The following is a 14681-nucleotide window of genomic DNA, read 5'->3' as shown; positions in this document are numbered from 1 at the left end:
ATGGCCACGTGTCTTCGGGATGCGACAAAATTCGGGCTACACTACCCCACTGGGGAACAAGAGATAGGGATGCGGTCGGCGGGCATGACAAAAGCCAAGCAGAAACGCGTAGAGAAAAGACGGCGCGTAGGCGCTGAGCAGAACGGGGAAGCCACGGAGCGTGCTCAGCGCGTAGATATCTTATGCCTCGTTAGCTTGTAATTGGCTCGACATTCCATTTAAGACAGTTGCTCGTCTACTAAGTCTTATTTAGGAGGCGCAGTATCAAGCCTAGCTCGACATAAGTCTGAGCCGTTCGTAGTCAGACTTATGCACCATTACGAGTCCGTATGTAGCTGTGCATTGGATACGGGAATAGATATACCTCCGTGATCACGGCTTTCTATACTTTCCCGAATTGCCACCTCGGAATTTTGAGTGGGTGTTGCATAGTCGCAGCCTGGACGCAATCTCAGAGGATGCTATTCAAACGATGGACGATAGCTTTGGAACGAACACATCGTAGAACCTGGTTTACTCGGCCGGCCATCTGTCCATCGCAAGGTACACCGCTGTTAACTCCTTGGGACATCATCTGTCTTGTGTGGTCTTTCGTAGGGTCGCTCACTCGTGGCAAACAGACGAGGGCGTAGCGGTGTAGGTTTCATCCGTTCTCATGCTAATGGCAACCCACATCAGCCCCGGAACGGCTTTTATCCCCCCTCCTAGGGTATACAATATGAGGGCTTGATCATATATCATATACACGGGTGACAGCGAAGCCATGGTTCCAGGTGCTCTTACGATTCAATCCGCAATACGCCTGACTTCAGGTGAGTCCAAGTTGTCAATAGCATTGGGCGGCAGGGGACAGAGCGCTTGTTTGTGTTGCCAAGGTTATTTTATACCTCATTTGGGATTCGGCGTGGGCTACGGATACGGAGGCGCATTTGTCGATCCCCGAAGCGCTACAAAGCCATGCGTTCTCGAAGCTTTTAAAGTCGGCTACAGGTGGGTTCAACGCTGAAGACTGACATAGCTTCAATGACTAACTTGTTCTCGCAGGTTAATTGACACGGCTCAAGTGTACGCGAATGAAGCAGAAGTCGGTCAGGCTTTCCGTGAGAGTGGTTTGAAGAGAGAAGAGGTCTTCCTGAGTAAGGATGCCTCGCGTACTCGGGAAAAGACGGTTCAACCAATACCCACTAAACTTCATAGGTACTAAAATATACAGCGCGTCCCATGGGTATGAGAGCACCCTAAGTGCGGTTGATGCCTCCTTAAACAGAATGGGCCTAGGTAAGAACATTGTGCGACCTCATCGCGTGCTGTTTTAATCGACCATGTCTTTCACAGATTACGTCGATCTTTTCCTCATCCATGATGCTTCCTCCGGAAAGAAGCGGCGACTTGACACCTACAGAGCGCTTCTTGATGCAAGAAACCTGGGCAAGATCAAAAGCGTCGGCGTCTCTAACTAGTGAGTACTGCGGTTGACTCGCGTCGGGAAGACCACTGGTTCATTATTGGAATTTCAAGCGGGGTCAAGCATTTGGAAGAGATCAAGGAAGCAGGGTTCGACATGCCCGTCGTCAATCAGATTGAGGTATTTTTTACTCCTCTCGTACGCTCAACGACAGCGTCTCCTCATCGCTGCTTATTTTCTTGTGTGGCAGTTGCACCCTTTCTGCCAGCAGAAAGACATCGTGTCTTACTGCCAGGAACATTCCATCGCAATTGAAGCGTATTGTCCAATTTTGCGTGGCGATATGGACCATCCGGTTATCAATGAATTGGCCAAGCAGGTACGAAAAACGTGGTAGACCACTGATCTACTCAAAGCCCTGCTGATCAATCTCAATCCAGTACAACCGCGACCGGGCGCAGATCCTCTTACGCTGGTCTCTCCAACGAGGGTAAGTTCTCGCTGCGCCTCCAATTTACTTAATTGACGAGTGTATGTGAAATAGTTTCACCCCATTGCCAAGGTCGTCCAAGCCCGAGCGCATCCGGTCAAACGCGCAGATCTTCGACTTTGAGCTGAGTGAGGATGATATGGAGAAGTTGAACGCGCTGGATCGAGGGAAGGCGGGTTCCATTAGCTGGAACCCGGTTGATGTCCCTTAATGGATTGCAACAATGCTGTGGTATAGGTTTGCTGTACGTGAATTGTATGGACGGTACTGTGGCATATATTTGTTGTACGTGTATTCATCAAGATCGTGACAATAGCTTGGATATCTTCACGTGCGCTCGGCCATGAGTAATAACGTACATTATAACCACTTGCATCACTAGAAGGTCCGAGCCACTTCTCTGCGGCCTCGCATCGCATCGTATCCGCTCCAGATCTTCTGTTGTTCGTGTGCTTTCTGGAGTGCACTTAGGACCGAAGCAACAAGTGGACGCCTCTCCCTATCTTGGTGCCAGCACCTTTCCACAACCGCCCAGAGATAGTCGGTTAACGCGACTGCTGTTTCATCATCAGGTCTGGACGGCCGTTCGCGCTTGTAGACCTTGAGAATAGCCGCGGTATCCCGCAATCCTTCAAATGGTACTCTGCCAGAGAACACCTGCATGTCCTAGGACTAAGAATGAGGTTAGAGTAGCAGAGGATGCGATACGCACCTCGTACATTACCATGCCCAGGGCATAGATGTCGCTCTGAATGGTATAAGCTGATCGCTGACAGCCGTGGTCAGTCGGCCACAAAATTTCGGGAGCCATCCATTTCCATGTCCCCGCCATTTCGGAACTTGATAAGACGTGGCTGACAATATTCAGGTTGGCGTCGTATGCCGTCCTAGTTAACCCGAAGTCCGCGAGCATTGCACAGCCCCGCTGGTCTATAAGAACATTTACCTGTGTCATGGCATTAGGTTAAGACGTTGATTCGAGGGGTCAAAGGGACTTCACGTACACCTTTCAGATCCCCGTGGGCAATACTGAGCGAGTGCAGATAATTCAAGCCCATCCCAACGTCAACGAGCTAACCTTAGCAAGTCAGTTCGTTTCCGAGCGACTGTGCGAGCCTGGCTGGATGCCATACCAGTCGCAGCCGATCCTCTTCTGGATTTTCGCGTAAGTGATCCACCATATTTCCACCATGCATCCACTGGCTGACTAGGCAAAGACAAGGTCGATCGCGATATGTGTGAATTCCAAGTCGATTCGTATCAGACACCCCGATGAACTCTACGATATTGCGGTGATCCAACTGCTTCCATATCAGGCCTTCTTGGACGAATCTCTGTAAAGGCAGGCGTGTTACCGAACGCCGAGTAACATAATCTAGCAAGGTGCAAAGGAGACTGACCTTCCTGACGGCGTTAGACTCATGTCCATTGATAGCCCTGGAAAGAACCTTAATCGCAACGTCGCGTCCCCTGTATCGCCCGCGATATAGAAAGGCAAAGCCACCTTCAGCCACTGGATTCTCGCTTAGTCTCTGTAGCCCTTCACTGATGGAGTATTCGGACGGGAGTCTCTCAGCTAGTGCACACTGCACCTGAAGCCGACGAAAGACATGAGAGTGGATGCGGCTTTGTAGGTCAACGAGGGACAACGCCTATCGATTGCGCAACCTCTTCATTAGTGCAAGACTTAGTCATTACGCTTAGATACGGCTGACCGTCTGTAAGTCATCCAGTGATAATGCAGCTTCCTCAATATTCCGGCGACTTGGAGATGCTGAAGGCGACGGGTTGGAATCTCTGCTTGCGCTTCGGTAGAGTGCATTTGGGTCGCGCCCGAGTGATTTCATGACCGAACGCTGGCGTTTGAACAACATGTTTTCTCGTTCGACTACAGAAAGGATGTGTGACAGCCCCGGTCGTTTACTGGGCTGGCGATCCCAGCATCTGGACATAAGTCGCCAAATCTCATCACTGAGACCGATGTTAGGCGTAAGTTCGGGTCGATCCGGAATAATGCACTGCGTATAGACGAGCACAACATAATCCAGCACCGCTGCGTACTGATCTGCGAAGGGTCGATCTCCGGTGAAGATCTATTTATCGTAAGTCGCTTTCATTGACCAGACTACACAACACATACCTCAAGCATAACCATGGCCAATGCGAAGATATCGCTTCGAGGGGTCGGGGTTCCACTGTCGTTGAGCAGTTCGGGTGCGGTCCACCAGACCGAGGCAGCACTCGGACTGGGTATTGATGTTCTTTCTGAGTCCTTATACGACCACAACCTCGTCTGAGAGAAATCATACAAACAGGCGCGGGAATCATGATTAACGAGGATATTCTCCTGTAGAACAGTGGGGCCTTGGTGATCGTGCAAGGTACGATAAAACACATTAACCTACGCCTCGCAGGTCACCGTGCACCAAACCCATGGAGTGAAGGTAACCCAGGCCTGAAATGCAATCCAGAGTCTTCGGCCGTGATGAGTTTGTGCTAATATGGAAAGATACACACATACCAACTGGAGCCTATTGGCGACGGGATTTTCAGTGAGATATTCCGTCACGCTCCCCTGTGTTGTCCAGTGTGATATCATGCACCGGGAAGCGGCACCTTGTGAATCAACCGTGTTGTATAATTGTATGCTCGAGACGCCAACAAGTTGAACGATGTTCGGATGCCTCAGATGCTTCCAGGTGACTACCTCTGCATAGAATATCTGTGAAACTCGTGAAGCGACGCGTAATCGCGACTATTGGTAACTTGGACCTACACGTTCCATTTCACGGTTCTGTGCATCGTCATATGACCGCATGACTTTGATAGCAACATCTTCATATCCCAATTTGCCCCGGTAAATATCGGCTGAGCCGCTCGTTGTGTATGAATTGCCGCCCTTCTCGACAGCCTGAGAGCCGTCGATACCGATGCAGCAGGGAAGAATACGAGATCGACTGCAAAGATCACGAAGGGATTGCAAGCATACAGTGTAGATGTGCGTATCCGGTTCAGTGTCATCTAGAACCTTCACGGCACTCTGTGAGCCTATGTGGTGGATATCCCTAACGACGATGCATACCCAGTCGATCAGATTCACAAGCTGGCTTAGTTCTTCGACGCTCAGGGTCATCTGAAGGTGCTGTCCCGACAACAAGACGTCCAATATAACCTCCTTCAGACTATCTGACTCTTGAAGACACTCCTCCAGCCTCCGCCGGAGGTCCGGCTGGGGAACCTGGTGGTAACCCATCAACATTCGGGTACATTACAAAATTAGTAACAACGCACTGTATCACGCATGTGCTTTGGGACTCTATTGCTGAACTGCTTCAAGGTCTGCTCAACCGAAGGCCCGTATATGAGTAGATGGAGTGCATCTAGGTTTGCCCATTCTTCTATGTAGCCGAGTAAGTCTTGGTACCAGCTGCTCAAACAAAATTGTCAGCAGAGCACAATTCGGGATAACACCACCCGATAACACACCGTCTCGCTTGGGAAACATCAGACAGATGTATGGTGACCAAATCATTAGCAACACGATGCGAATATTTATCGCAGATGTCGAGAAGCTGGAAACAGGCCCTCTGTCCTCTGGCGTCAGTTGCACAACAGGCATAGCGAGCGCATGTCACTTTCCTTGTACAAGCGAAGTGGTCTTGTAGCATCCTGAAGTTTGAGGTAGAGTTCAGACAGGTCTTCATTAGCGGAAGGGGTTAGAGAGACGTAGGTTCTAGGGCGAGCACTCATCGAGACGGCAGTTTACCCGAGGGGAAAAGAGGTCCTGGGGATAGGGATTCTAAAGTACTGATAGAGCATGCGTCGGGTGGAGTCGGGTGAATGCATAGCAAAGCTGCGCGTTCACTGGCACCCCGTCATCTGCGGCACCCGACTGGCCTATGGAGCCAGGACAACGACGATTAAGATCGCCGAATTGAGTTAGATCCTCTGTTTGTGCATTCAACACATACCCTAATCAAGTATCGAGTGGTCCATCCGTTAGATCCATCGCAGACAATGTGGTACAAGAAAGCCACGTACGCAAGATCCGCAAAGGGATTGGTCTCCCGCAACGATATAGATCAATACCGACTGTCAGTCTACAGATCAAAGGTTTTGACTATGACCTACTGGATGCGTCCTGGGTAGGGATGAGTGCTCCTACACAATTGAAGGTTTTCAACTGATGGGGTCTCCGAGTCCCGAGAACGGCTCACGCCACTGAAGTCGACCTAGTCCACCAGGGAGATACCACAGCTCTGCTTGGATCATACTCGCGACTACGTTCGCGGCGTCATTACATTTCGTTAGCGCAGGCGGCGGCATTGTATGATATAACGATAATCAAGGTGGCAATCCCTGTAGAAGGCCGTGCATCATTGGAGCACGTAGCATAGGTAGAAAGCGTGACCTGATGGACACTGCATATCACTTCGGAGACGCCGGTTGTGTTGCTGATCCCTTTCAGACTTCGGGATGCAGGAGATGTATTTCCCCCAGAGAAGCCGTTATGACAGATATCGTGACGACGTTAGTGAGCGATCACAATCACCCTCCATACTAAGGCTTGCAAGTATCAAGAAACGACTCCTAAGCTGGTCCAATCAATCACTTCAGGCGTAGCCACGGAAAGTTTGACAGACCGGTTGTCACACAGCTTCCGTGGCTTCGTCTGAAACGGTTGAAGTAAACCTTGCGTTGGTCTACGTTTTGGCGTCCCTGGGAGACATTCTACTTTTGTCGGCCAATGGAAAACAAGAGGACGGGAGTAGGGTGCATTGGAAGCGCTTACTCAGCCACGTGGATGGGGATGTGGCCGTATCTTGCAGACAGCAGTGCGACTTCTCTTTCTCACCAACCATGATAATTGAAGTCGGACTGCCATAACGGCAGTGAACGTGACGGCGCTGTGTACTCGTTGCCGGGTCAAGCTATATACAACAGGCAATACCTCCTGCATTGCTGTCGAACCCTCAATTATGCTTGTGGATCCTCGGTAGCGCCATCACCTTCTGCTATCAAGCTTGAAATGCGTAGCTTCCGTTCTATCTTTCCGTCCCTCATGGAGGCTGCGGAGGACCCGTTGGCCTCAGCCATGGCGCCGCCTGAGCATGAGACAGATGAGCAGCGAGTCGCGCGAGAGTCGGATGAGACACGAGCGCGCAAGATCAGCGAGAACATTGATGCACAGATCAAGGCTGACAGGCTGGCCTTAAAGAAGAAGAAAAAGGCTGTCAGAGTCTTGCTTCTTGGCCAGAGCGAAAGCGGTGTGTCCAGCTACGCATCCTTCAGAGCGTCGAGCTGATTGCAGAGCAGGCAAATCCACGACAATCAAGAGTACGTACCTGATTCCTATATCCAGCTTGGATGCTGATAGGCTTTGCAAGACTTCCAGATTGCATACGCCTATAGAGCGTGGACGGAAGAACGAGTGTCATGGCGTGCGGTCATTCAACTAAACCTCGTTCGCTCGGTGAACACTATAGTGGACCTTCTGACGAAGGAGATGGCCCAGCCCACGTCCCCGGCATCTCCGAGGTCAATGCACCTGCCGTTACCTACCGGTCACGATGATGACGAGGATGCCTATCCCTTAAGCTCCGGCTCCAGCTCTCGGGTACGCATTCCTCGTGTTGCATCCGATCCCTCACTACGTTTCCGGACACCTGTGTCGGAGTACCATAAGCTTCTGAAGCAACGTTTGCAACCGCTGCAGCGCGTCCAGAGAGACCTCGAAGCGCGCTTGGGGTCTGCTGCAACCGAGGACACGTTTACTGCTGTTACGTCGGCGGCGCCATTCACGGAGCAGGTTCAGTCTAGGACTGAAAACACCATTCTTACGGAGCTACAGCCCAACCCTCACAGACCACGCGAATTTTTCATTCGTTCCAGTACGGGTTGGAAAGCCGCACTGGACAAGGTGCGACCGCGCTTGTCAATGGACGCACGCTCACAGGAAAACCTGGATGAGAAGTACGAGGACGATGATCAAGCAGGAAGACGGCTCCAGAAGCGAAACATGAAGCGACCCAGAGATATCGATGACGAGACCACTGATGTTCTTGCCCAGTGCAAAGACGACATCAAAGCTCTTTGGACGGATGAAGCCGTACAGAGTATTCTTATAAAACGCAGGTTACGACTGGAGGATGCGCCTGGATTGTGCGTCAACGAAAATCGTCAGTACTCGGGGGCTTAGTGACCTTCGTTTCTAGCTTCCTGAACGACATTGATCGCATTGCGAGTCAAGATTACGAACCTTCAGACGACGACGTGGTTCGTGCTCGGCTGCGCACGGTAGGGGTGCAGGAACACCGTCTGAAGTTTGAACGAGGTGTGCTTTCTTCCACAGAGGTGCGCGGGCCGGCGCCTGACATTACTATATCCACTTTGTGTCACAGGTAGCGAACAGGGTCGGGAATGGATCCTCTATGATGTGGGAGGTTCGCGATCCTGCGTGAGTAGCATCATTGTTACCCTGTATTTCTAATAGGGTTGACGTTGCAAAGAGGGCGGCATGGTACCCATACTTTGACGACATCAACGCAATCATATTTGTAGCCCCCATATCTTGCTTCGACGAATCCCTTGCCGAGGATCGTCGAGTCAACCGTCTGGACGACAGTCTGCTTCTATGGAAAGGCCTCTGCGCTTGTCCGTTACTAGCGGGTGTGCAACTCATTTTATTTCTCAACAAGTACGATCTTCTGGAAAAGAAGTTGAGCCCTTACGGAGGCGCAGTCCATGCTAAGGACTACATTCCGGGATATGGTAAGAGGCCGAACGAAGCACGTAGCGTTGCAGACTGTGCGCATCATCTCTGTTCAGCGGCGTCGCTGTAGCTGAATCATCTACGTCAGTTTTCAAGCAGAAATTTGGAGAACTGCAAAAGCATAATTCTCCCGAGCCCAGGGGGTTCTACGCATTCCTTACATCCGTTACAGTACGTCCACCTTATGTGAGCTCCATCGTCCCCTCACCTGCCCCTTTCCGGCGCTAGGACACAAAAGCTACGAAGATGACCCTTGATACAGGTAAGCTGCCTATCTCCGCAATCGGGCTTCACTTGAAGATGGCGTCCCGACAATGATGCTGCTCGCTCACTTCCTCTACCTTAAGTGCGAGAGGGCATTCTCAGGAGATATTTAAAAGAAGCCGATCTTTTGCCGTGAATCTTGCGACCCGGAATAAGTGCTCAAGGAACGGACCGTCGTCACATTGCCCATGTTGTTATCGTGCTTGCTTGTCATTTGCTATCATGGTCTGGAATACCTCATACAATTCATCGAGATTTCCGCAGACGGAATGTTGTTGATGTTGTGTACATTGGGCAGTCCTTGACCTCTGGGTGTCAGCCACTTGCAACGGCCGGACTTATGGCGTCCTGGGATCCCGTGCCTGCTGTGGGATGCTCGAAATATTGATGCTGCGTGGCGTCGGACAGGCTCGTATAGGCTATTGCCAAATGATGTGGCTAGTCTGAGGATATCGACAGAGATAGCAATATATACACACAAATTAGACGGGATTAATGTAGGACACCGCCCTGAGGATACAGCAACTCCCCTTACTTATGACGTATGACGGTTCTTACTGGCATCAACCCGGATTGTTATACTTTTCCAAAACTTTCCTATTCAGCAACCTCAGGCTGGGCTACATGTGTGACAAAGCTCAAAGTGGCTGTGTCACAGTGTGTGGTCTCACGGGAAGAGTGCAAGGTCCACGTCAAGTCTCCGCGAATGCAGTGACAGACCTCCTGCTGCATGGATGGCTTCCCAAGGGGGGAGGCTGAGGCACTCTTTCAGGCCAGTTTTCACTCTCAGCCTCATCCAGCTGTGGGAGGAATGAAGAATGTGAGATGCCATGGCTAAAAGAAAGCAGCCCCGCCGTCGCTCTACTGGATATCGGGAGTGGTCCTCATTAACACCCGGGAACCTCCGAGCCATACCTGCCTAATACGGAAGGAATCGCGTAAAGCCAGCGGACTAAGTATCTCATCCTGCCAGTGCTCGAGCTAACAGCCGTTTGCAGTTTGATGGGCCCATTTCTTGAAAATCATTTACAGTCGGACCATGTCGGAGAGGGGAATTCAAGTCCCCGAGGCCCCAATATCAGACCATTTGGACTTCTTTTAATTCCTGGGACGTCCCTGGCACCATGTCCGATACACTCCGACTATATGTGACTTTCTGAAGTGATGGCCTAACGATCTGCAAACGGCTGAAATGTTATGGCTTACCGGTAGTACTTGAAAGTACATGTATGCACGCAAATCCATCCGTGATGACAGGTCCGCGGTGCGGTGCAGCAGACCGTCCAGGGAAACACTGTCACTTTTGAAGTCACAGTTCGCACGGGGGATTGCTAGATAAGCAAAATTCTGCGAAGTATATATGCCAACAAGGGGGTTGCTGTATATAATTATCCTTATGAACGCCCCACGCGTGGACGATGGTGATAGCAAGTTGCGGTGACTTTAGGCGTCGGTCAGTGGCGGTGATATTCTGGGGGATCCGGCACCAAGGGTCCAAGGGATGCTCGAGGTGACTTCTTGGTAATTCGACTGCGTACTTACTCTCGGCATATGTTATGTCCGTGGTGAATAACAGAACGTACGCTATCGGGCCCCCGACGTACACATGCCTGCATATAGATCGGCCACGGCGACAATATGGTTAATGCACATCCTCCCATGGCGGTAACAGCTGCTATATGACGGCTTTGGGCGGTGAAGTTCACTTGAGGTCCCGCTTCGATCCCGCCGTCTCTCCATGATGCTCTTCAGCATCCATCGCCAACCTTTAAGTTTCAAGACTCTTTTCTTGTTGTGCGATACGTTCACCACTTTATTCGTGCGCCTACCACTATGGCTCGTCATATACACGCCGCCATTTATGCGCATCAAGAGAGGATGGAGCCTGAAGCGCATGATCATGATTAGATGGTGGCAACATATCTCTTCCCTGGGCAGGATGTAAGCACACATACCTCTACTTACTGGACCTGGACTGATTTCGCCATTCGGTAGGCCAGTCAGGTTGTTGGAGTTCCCGGACCATAGAGCTATTGCTCCTGGAGAGAAGGGGGACTGGATAGACCCCCTCCCTGAACAGCTCCTCGTTGGGCGTATCCGAGAAATGGCGACCGTCGCCGGTGAGAAACCCATACGCCTCCCGGGCTACTGGATTGATAAGGAGGGTCATGACATCCCCTTCGGTGCGCCACCTCACCCGGGCGAAAAGGTGGTATTCCACCTCCACGGGGGGGCTTATGTTTTCCTCTCGGCTAGCCCTTCAGACCCGACCGCTGGCATTAGTCGAGGGTTGCTCGAGCGACACCAGCCAATCCAACGTGTATTTTCGATCGAGTACCGACTCACTTTAACGCCTGAGGGCAAGGCCGTCAATCCATTCCCCACGCAACTGATAGATGCTTTGTCGGGGTATTATTACCTGGTGCATACCGTTGGATTTAACCCAGCAGACATTATCGTCGATGGTGATTCAGCTGGGGGTAACTTGGCTCTTGCATTGACTCGCTATCTCGTGGACAACCAAGGACGTCCAGACGTGGAGATCCCCGCCCCTCCAGGGAGGTTATTGCTCATATCGCCCTGGTGCGATATGAGCCCCGTTCGCGCGGTACCCGGTTCGTCATGGGTTGAATTTGCCAGCACGGATTACATAGACGGGGTCGACATCCCAAAGAAAGCGGAATATTTCTGCGGACCCTTCGGTCTTTCGGAGGCCGAAGTCAATGAATATATCTCTCCGGCATCGACACATCCGGAGCTCGAGGTTTCGTTCAAAGGCTTTCCGAGCACTTTCCTCCTTTGTGGCGGTTCGGAGGTGTTTCGCGATCAAATCCATGTCCTGAGGGATAGGATGGTTCGGGATCTTGGTGAAGAGGACGTTGCGTATTACGAGCCTCCGGATGCCATCCACGATTTCTTGAACATGACGTGGTTAGAGCCGGAGCGAACAAATTCATGGAATGAGATTGGGCGGTGGCTGGCGCGGTATTAGTTTTGGTCAGTCCATCCTCGCTCTCGGTTAGTGAACTTGGCGCTCACGCTGACGGTTGCAGCGGAACAGTCACCCAATGTTGCTTGGTCGTACATATTGTTTTACAATTTGGGATACACGTAGTTTTTGCAAGGCTACGTCGGCAATGAAGCGGTTTCTATATGCTGTACGTGTGCGGACTCCTCGACTAACATCCGCTTTTCACTCCTAGCCCTCGCGAATGCCTTTCTCCTCTCCCGCTCGCGCGTCTGCATCTCGAAAATCTCCAACTGCGCCATAAACCCGTGGTTTGGCCTGACCACCGTTCGCTTCAGCCGCACCCAAGCAAGGGCGTTATCCAGGGTCATGTGGTACTTCACGATGAGGTATGCAACGACAATACTGGCACTCCTGCTCATTCCCCACACGCAGTGTACCATGACCCTCGCGCTCGTGGAGCTGCAGAGCGAGCGGTGCAGCCAGGCCACTGCGGCGTCGAGATATGCTAGCAGATTGGCCGACCCGGTGTCCTCGATGGGTACATTCAAATGCTGGACCGGTGGTGGAAAGCTGAACCACGGGCGGCGGACTGCTGACAGGACATGCGTGATGCCGAGACGATCGTGGACCTTGGGGCAGGTGGCGGTATAGAGGTCGCAAAGGTAGAGGCGGGGGATGATCTCGTTCTCTTGGGGGAGGAAGTCATCAAGGGCTATCTTTTGTGTGCAGATCAGGCGGAGCTCGCGCCGTTCAAAGTAATCGTCGTCAAGTGTGACAGAACGTCGCATCGAGAGCGGTTTGTCCGCCTCGGGAGGATACTGAGACGGATTCATTTCAGTCCGAGTACGAAGCGCACGCTCGCTGGGACTCACTTTTTGCTCGATTGGTTGGTCTTGGATGGGGACAATTGCTGCTACTGTTGTTACAACGGCGAGATACATGGTTGGGAGGATTGTCTTGAAATGTTGAGTTTACCCGTCTTTCCTGTTACACCACGACTTATAAGCCCAGAGGGAAGACTCAAGGCTGTCATAATCGCCGCTTAGGCGCGCTCCCGCCCGGTAAGGAACGCGCTCTCCGGCTGAATTGAAAGCAGAGGTAGGACTACGCGCTACGCGATCGATGGCTCAGACTGAATTGGAATCCGTCCCGACGGCATGATTTCAGCGCATGCCCGAAGAGCAGATACGTAGACCTGGTGCGGCAGACGTCCGACACGGTCGCAAGTGTGGGAGTTCAAGGGAGCGGATGTATTTCCCTTTACGGAGGGGATACCCGACGAGCCGAACTGCAGGCTAAACGAGAGAACGGCATGAGTATCCATGCAGCAAGCAGAGTTACGCCAAAGATTAAGGTAATGACAAGCACCATTATGCTAAAAGCCATTCACCAATCCTGCTAAAGGTCTCCGTCCTCTCGGGCTCGTGGAATCTGAAAACCGTGTAGTCGTGGACGGCGTCCGGAGGCTCATAGTACAATACGCCATTACCCAAGTCTTTCACCATTCGATCCCTCAAAGTGCGGATTTGATCCCTAAGTATCTCGGCCCCGCCAGCGGTGATGAAAGTCTTAGGGTAACCTTTGAACGAGATGGTCAAGGACGGGTGCGGGGAAGCCGGCGAGAGGTAAGGGTTGATCTCAGCTGCCGCGGAACCAAATGGCCCCACAAAGATCTCGACTTTTTCATGCACATCCCATGATCGATGTAGTCTGTATTGGAGCACTGGAAGAAGGACGAGTCCTGGGTCTCGTGCAAGGTGCTGAGATCTACCCAGGGTGACAGGAGAATCAGACGGCTAGGAAGGGAGAGCGTCGCCACATGGGTGTCGTTTTTGTTTTCCAAAAGATACCGTACGAGTGCCAGAGCAAGATGGCCTCCTGCTGAGTCGCCCTCAAGTATAACATCCTCCGCTCGAAAGCCCAAGGTGTTCACAAGATAGTGATACCCCGTCAATGCGTCTATGAGTGCAGCAGGAAACGGGTTGCAGTATCGTCCCTCAGTGACTGAACTAAGGCGGTACTCGATCGAGAAGACTCGCCGGACCGCGGCGCAGTGCTTCATCAGTCCTCGACCAATATTGGCAGTGGGGTCGCTGGGATTTGCAGAGTGGGCGACATACCCCCCTCCGTGAAGGTGATAAATTACTTTCTCACCGCTGGCGGCTGGCGTCCCAGCAGGAATGTCCGAGCCATCCCTGTCCAACCAGTATCCCGGTAGACGGACGGGGTGCAGGCCAGCAGCCACTGCCATGGAACAGATACCGCCTACGATAAAATTTTCTGGAACGGGCTCTACCCAATTGCCTTTTGCGTCGGCGACTAAGGCGTAACAATCAGCACTAGGGCCGCCCGCCCCCATTCTTCATCACAGAGAGACGTCAGCTCTCAATATTGTCGGGAATCGCGAACTAGCATACCTGGACGCTATTCTGCCCGCTCTTCGTAACAATTTCACGCAGACAGTTCTCCATAACGACCACGTCGGTCTTGGTCGAAAGAAGGGAGGAGCATAGATAATAGTCCAGGCGGGCAAAGTGATGAAAGCGGTAGTGACTGCATGATACGCCAAATACAGAGCCTTGAATGGCTGCCGGTGCAGCAGCATATCGCTAGAGTCGCTAGCTATATATGCCTCGCCTGGAGTGCTGACAGCCGTCTTTGCTATTGCGCCCCCGCGTAAACATGACCAAATATTACCTTTTCGAGAAGAATATCATGTGACCTCCGACCCCTCCGGCCGCGTCACTAAAAATAACTGGACCCAGCCGTATTAAGTAAA

At 51.8% G+C, this 14681-nt stretch overlaps 6 protein-coding genes across 6 annotated transcripts; 3 read left to right on the top strand and 3 right to left on the bottom strand.

Moving 5' to 3' along the window:
- Nucleotides 1–487: 487 nt before the first annotated feature.
- On the top strand, nucleotides 488–2169 carry GLOTRDRAFT_74540 (Aldo/keto reductase). Its single transcript, XM_007866504.1, has 9 exons — nucleotides 488–812; nucleotides 876–990; nucleotides 1045–1136; nucleotides 1198–1278; nucleotides 1336–1459; nucleotides 1519–1585; nucleotides 1656–1784; nucleotides 1846–1895; nucleotides 1950–2169. The coding sequence occupies exons 1-9, from the start codon at nucleotides 764–766 to the stop codon at nucleotides 2104–2106; spliced, it is 864 nt and encodes a 287-aa protein (XP_007864695.1). The 5' UTR covers nucleotides 488–763; the 3' UTR covers nucleotides 2107–2169.
- Nucleotides 2170–2381: 212 nt separating this feature from the next.
- Nucleotides 2382–3220, bottom strand: GLOTRDRAFT_15942 (kinase-like protein; the record flags this gene model as incomplete). The annotated part of the gene is made up of 4 exons (XM_007865669.1): nucleotides 2382–2552; nucleotides 2608–2841; nucleotides 2900–2968; nucleotides 3029–3220. Coding segments are annotated over 4 exons (666 nt in total), but the record flags the coding sequence as incomplete, so codon positions are not given.
- Nucleotides 3221–6957: 3737 nt separating this feature from the next.
- On the top strand, nucleotides 6958–9067 carry GLOTRDRAFT_105088 (G-alpha-domain-containing protein; the record flags this gene model as incomplete). The annotated part of the gene is made up of 8 exons (XM_007866503.1): nucleotides 6958–7164; nucleotides 7273–8057; nucleotides 8111–8229; nucleotides 8297–8352; nucleotides 8405–8702; nucleotides 8756–8838; nucleotides 8896–8929; nucleotides 9015–9067. 8 exons carry the CDS (start codon nucleotides 6958–6960, stop codon nucleotides 9065–9067), a joined length of 1635 nt encoding a protein of 544 aa, XP_007864694.1.
- A 1605-nt stretch (nucleotides 9068–10672) lies between these two features.
- On the top strand, nucleotides 10673–11923 carry GLOTRDRAFT_105087 (alpha/beta-hydrolase; the record flags this gene model as incomplete). Its single annotated transcript, XM_007866502.1, has 2 exons — nucleotides 10673–10872; nucleotides 10927–11923. 2 exons carry the CDS (start codon nucleotides 10673–10675, stop codon nucleotides 11921–11923), a joined length of 1197 nt encoding a protein of 398 aa, XP_007864693.1.
- Nucleotides 11924–12057: 134 nt separating this feature from the next.
- GLOTRDRAFT_120716 (phosphotyrosine protein phosphatases II) lies at nucleotides 12058–12889 on the bottom strand (the record flags this gene model as incomplete). The annotated part of the gene is made up of 2 exons (XM_007866501.1): nucleotides 12775–12889; nucleotides 12058–12720 (listed from the first exon to the last, which is right to left on the bottom strand). Exons 1-2 carry the CDS (start codon nucleotides 12841–12843, stop codon nucleotides 12058–12060), a joined length of 732 nt encoding a protein of 243 aa, XP_007864692.1. The 5' UTR covers nucleotides 12844–12889.
- An 868-nt stretch (nucleotides 12890–13757) lies between these two features.
- Nucleotides 13758–14479, bottom strand: GLOTRDRAFT_137898 (uncharacterized protein; the record flags this gene model as incomplete). Its single annotated transcript, XM_007866500.1, has 2 exons — nucleotides 14320–14479; nucleotides 13758–14262 (listed from the first exon to the last, which is right to left on the bottom strand). A coding segment is annotated over exon 2 (504 nt), but the record flags the coding sequence as incomplete, so codon positions are not given.
- Between the last annotated feature and the right edge of the window lie 202 nt (nucleotides 14480–14681).

This window comes from Gloeophyllum trabeum (assembly GCF_000344685.1).
Source record: "Gloeophyllum trabeum ATCC 11539 unplaced genomic scaffold GLOTRscaffold_00004, whole genome shotgun sequence".
In the NCBI taxonomy this organism is placed as follows: domain Eukaryota; kingdom Fungi; phylum Basidiomycota; class Agaricomycetes; order Gloeophyllales; family Gloeophyllaceae; genus Gloeophyllum; species Gloeophyllum trabeum.
Note: the sequence above shows the minus strand (reverse complement) of the source record. Positions and strands in the feature narration are given on the sequence as shown.

Coding starts and splice junctions, on each gene's coding strand:
- GLOTRDRAFT_74540 (XM_007866504.1), top strand. CDS start 764: ATGGTTCCAGGTGCTCTTACGATTCAATCCGCAATACGCCTGACTTCA. Junction 1,586..1,655: donor CCGTCGTCAATCAGATTGAG/GTATTTTTTACT, acceptor CTTGTGTGGCAG/TTGCACCCTTTCTGCCAGCA. Junction 1,785..1,845: donor TCAATGAATTGGCCAAGCAG/GTACGAAAAACG, acceptor ATCTCAATCCAG/TACAACCGCGACCGGGCGCA.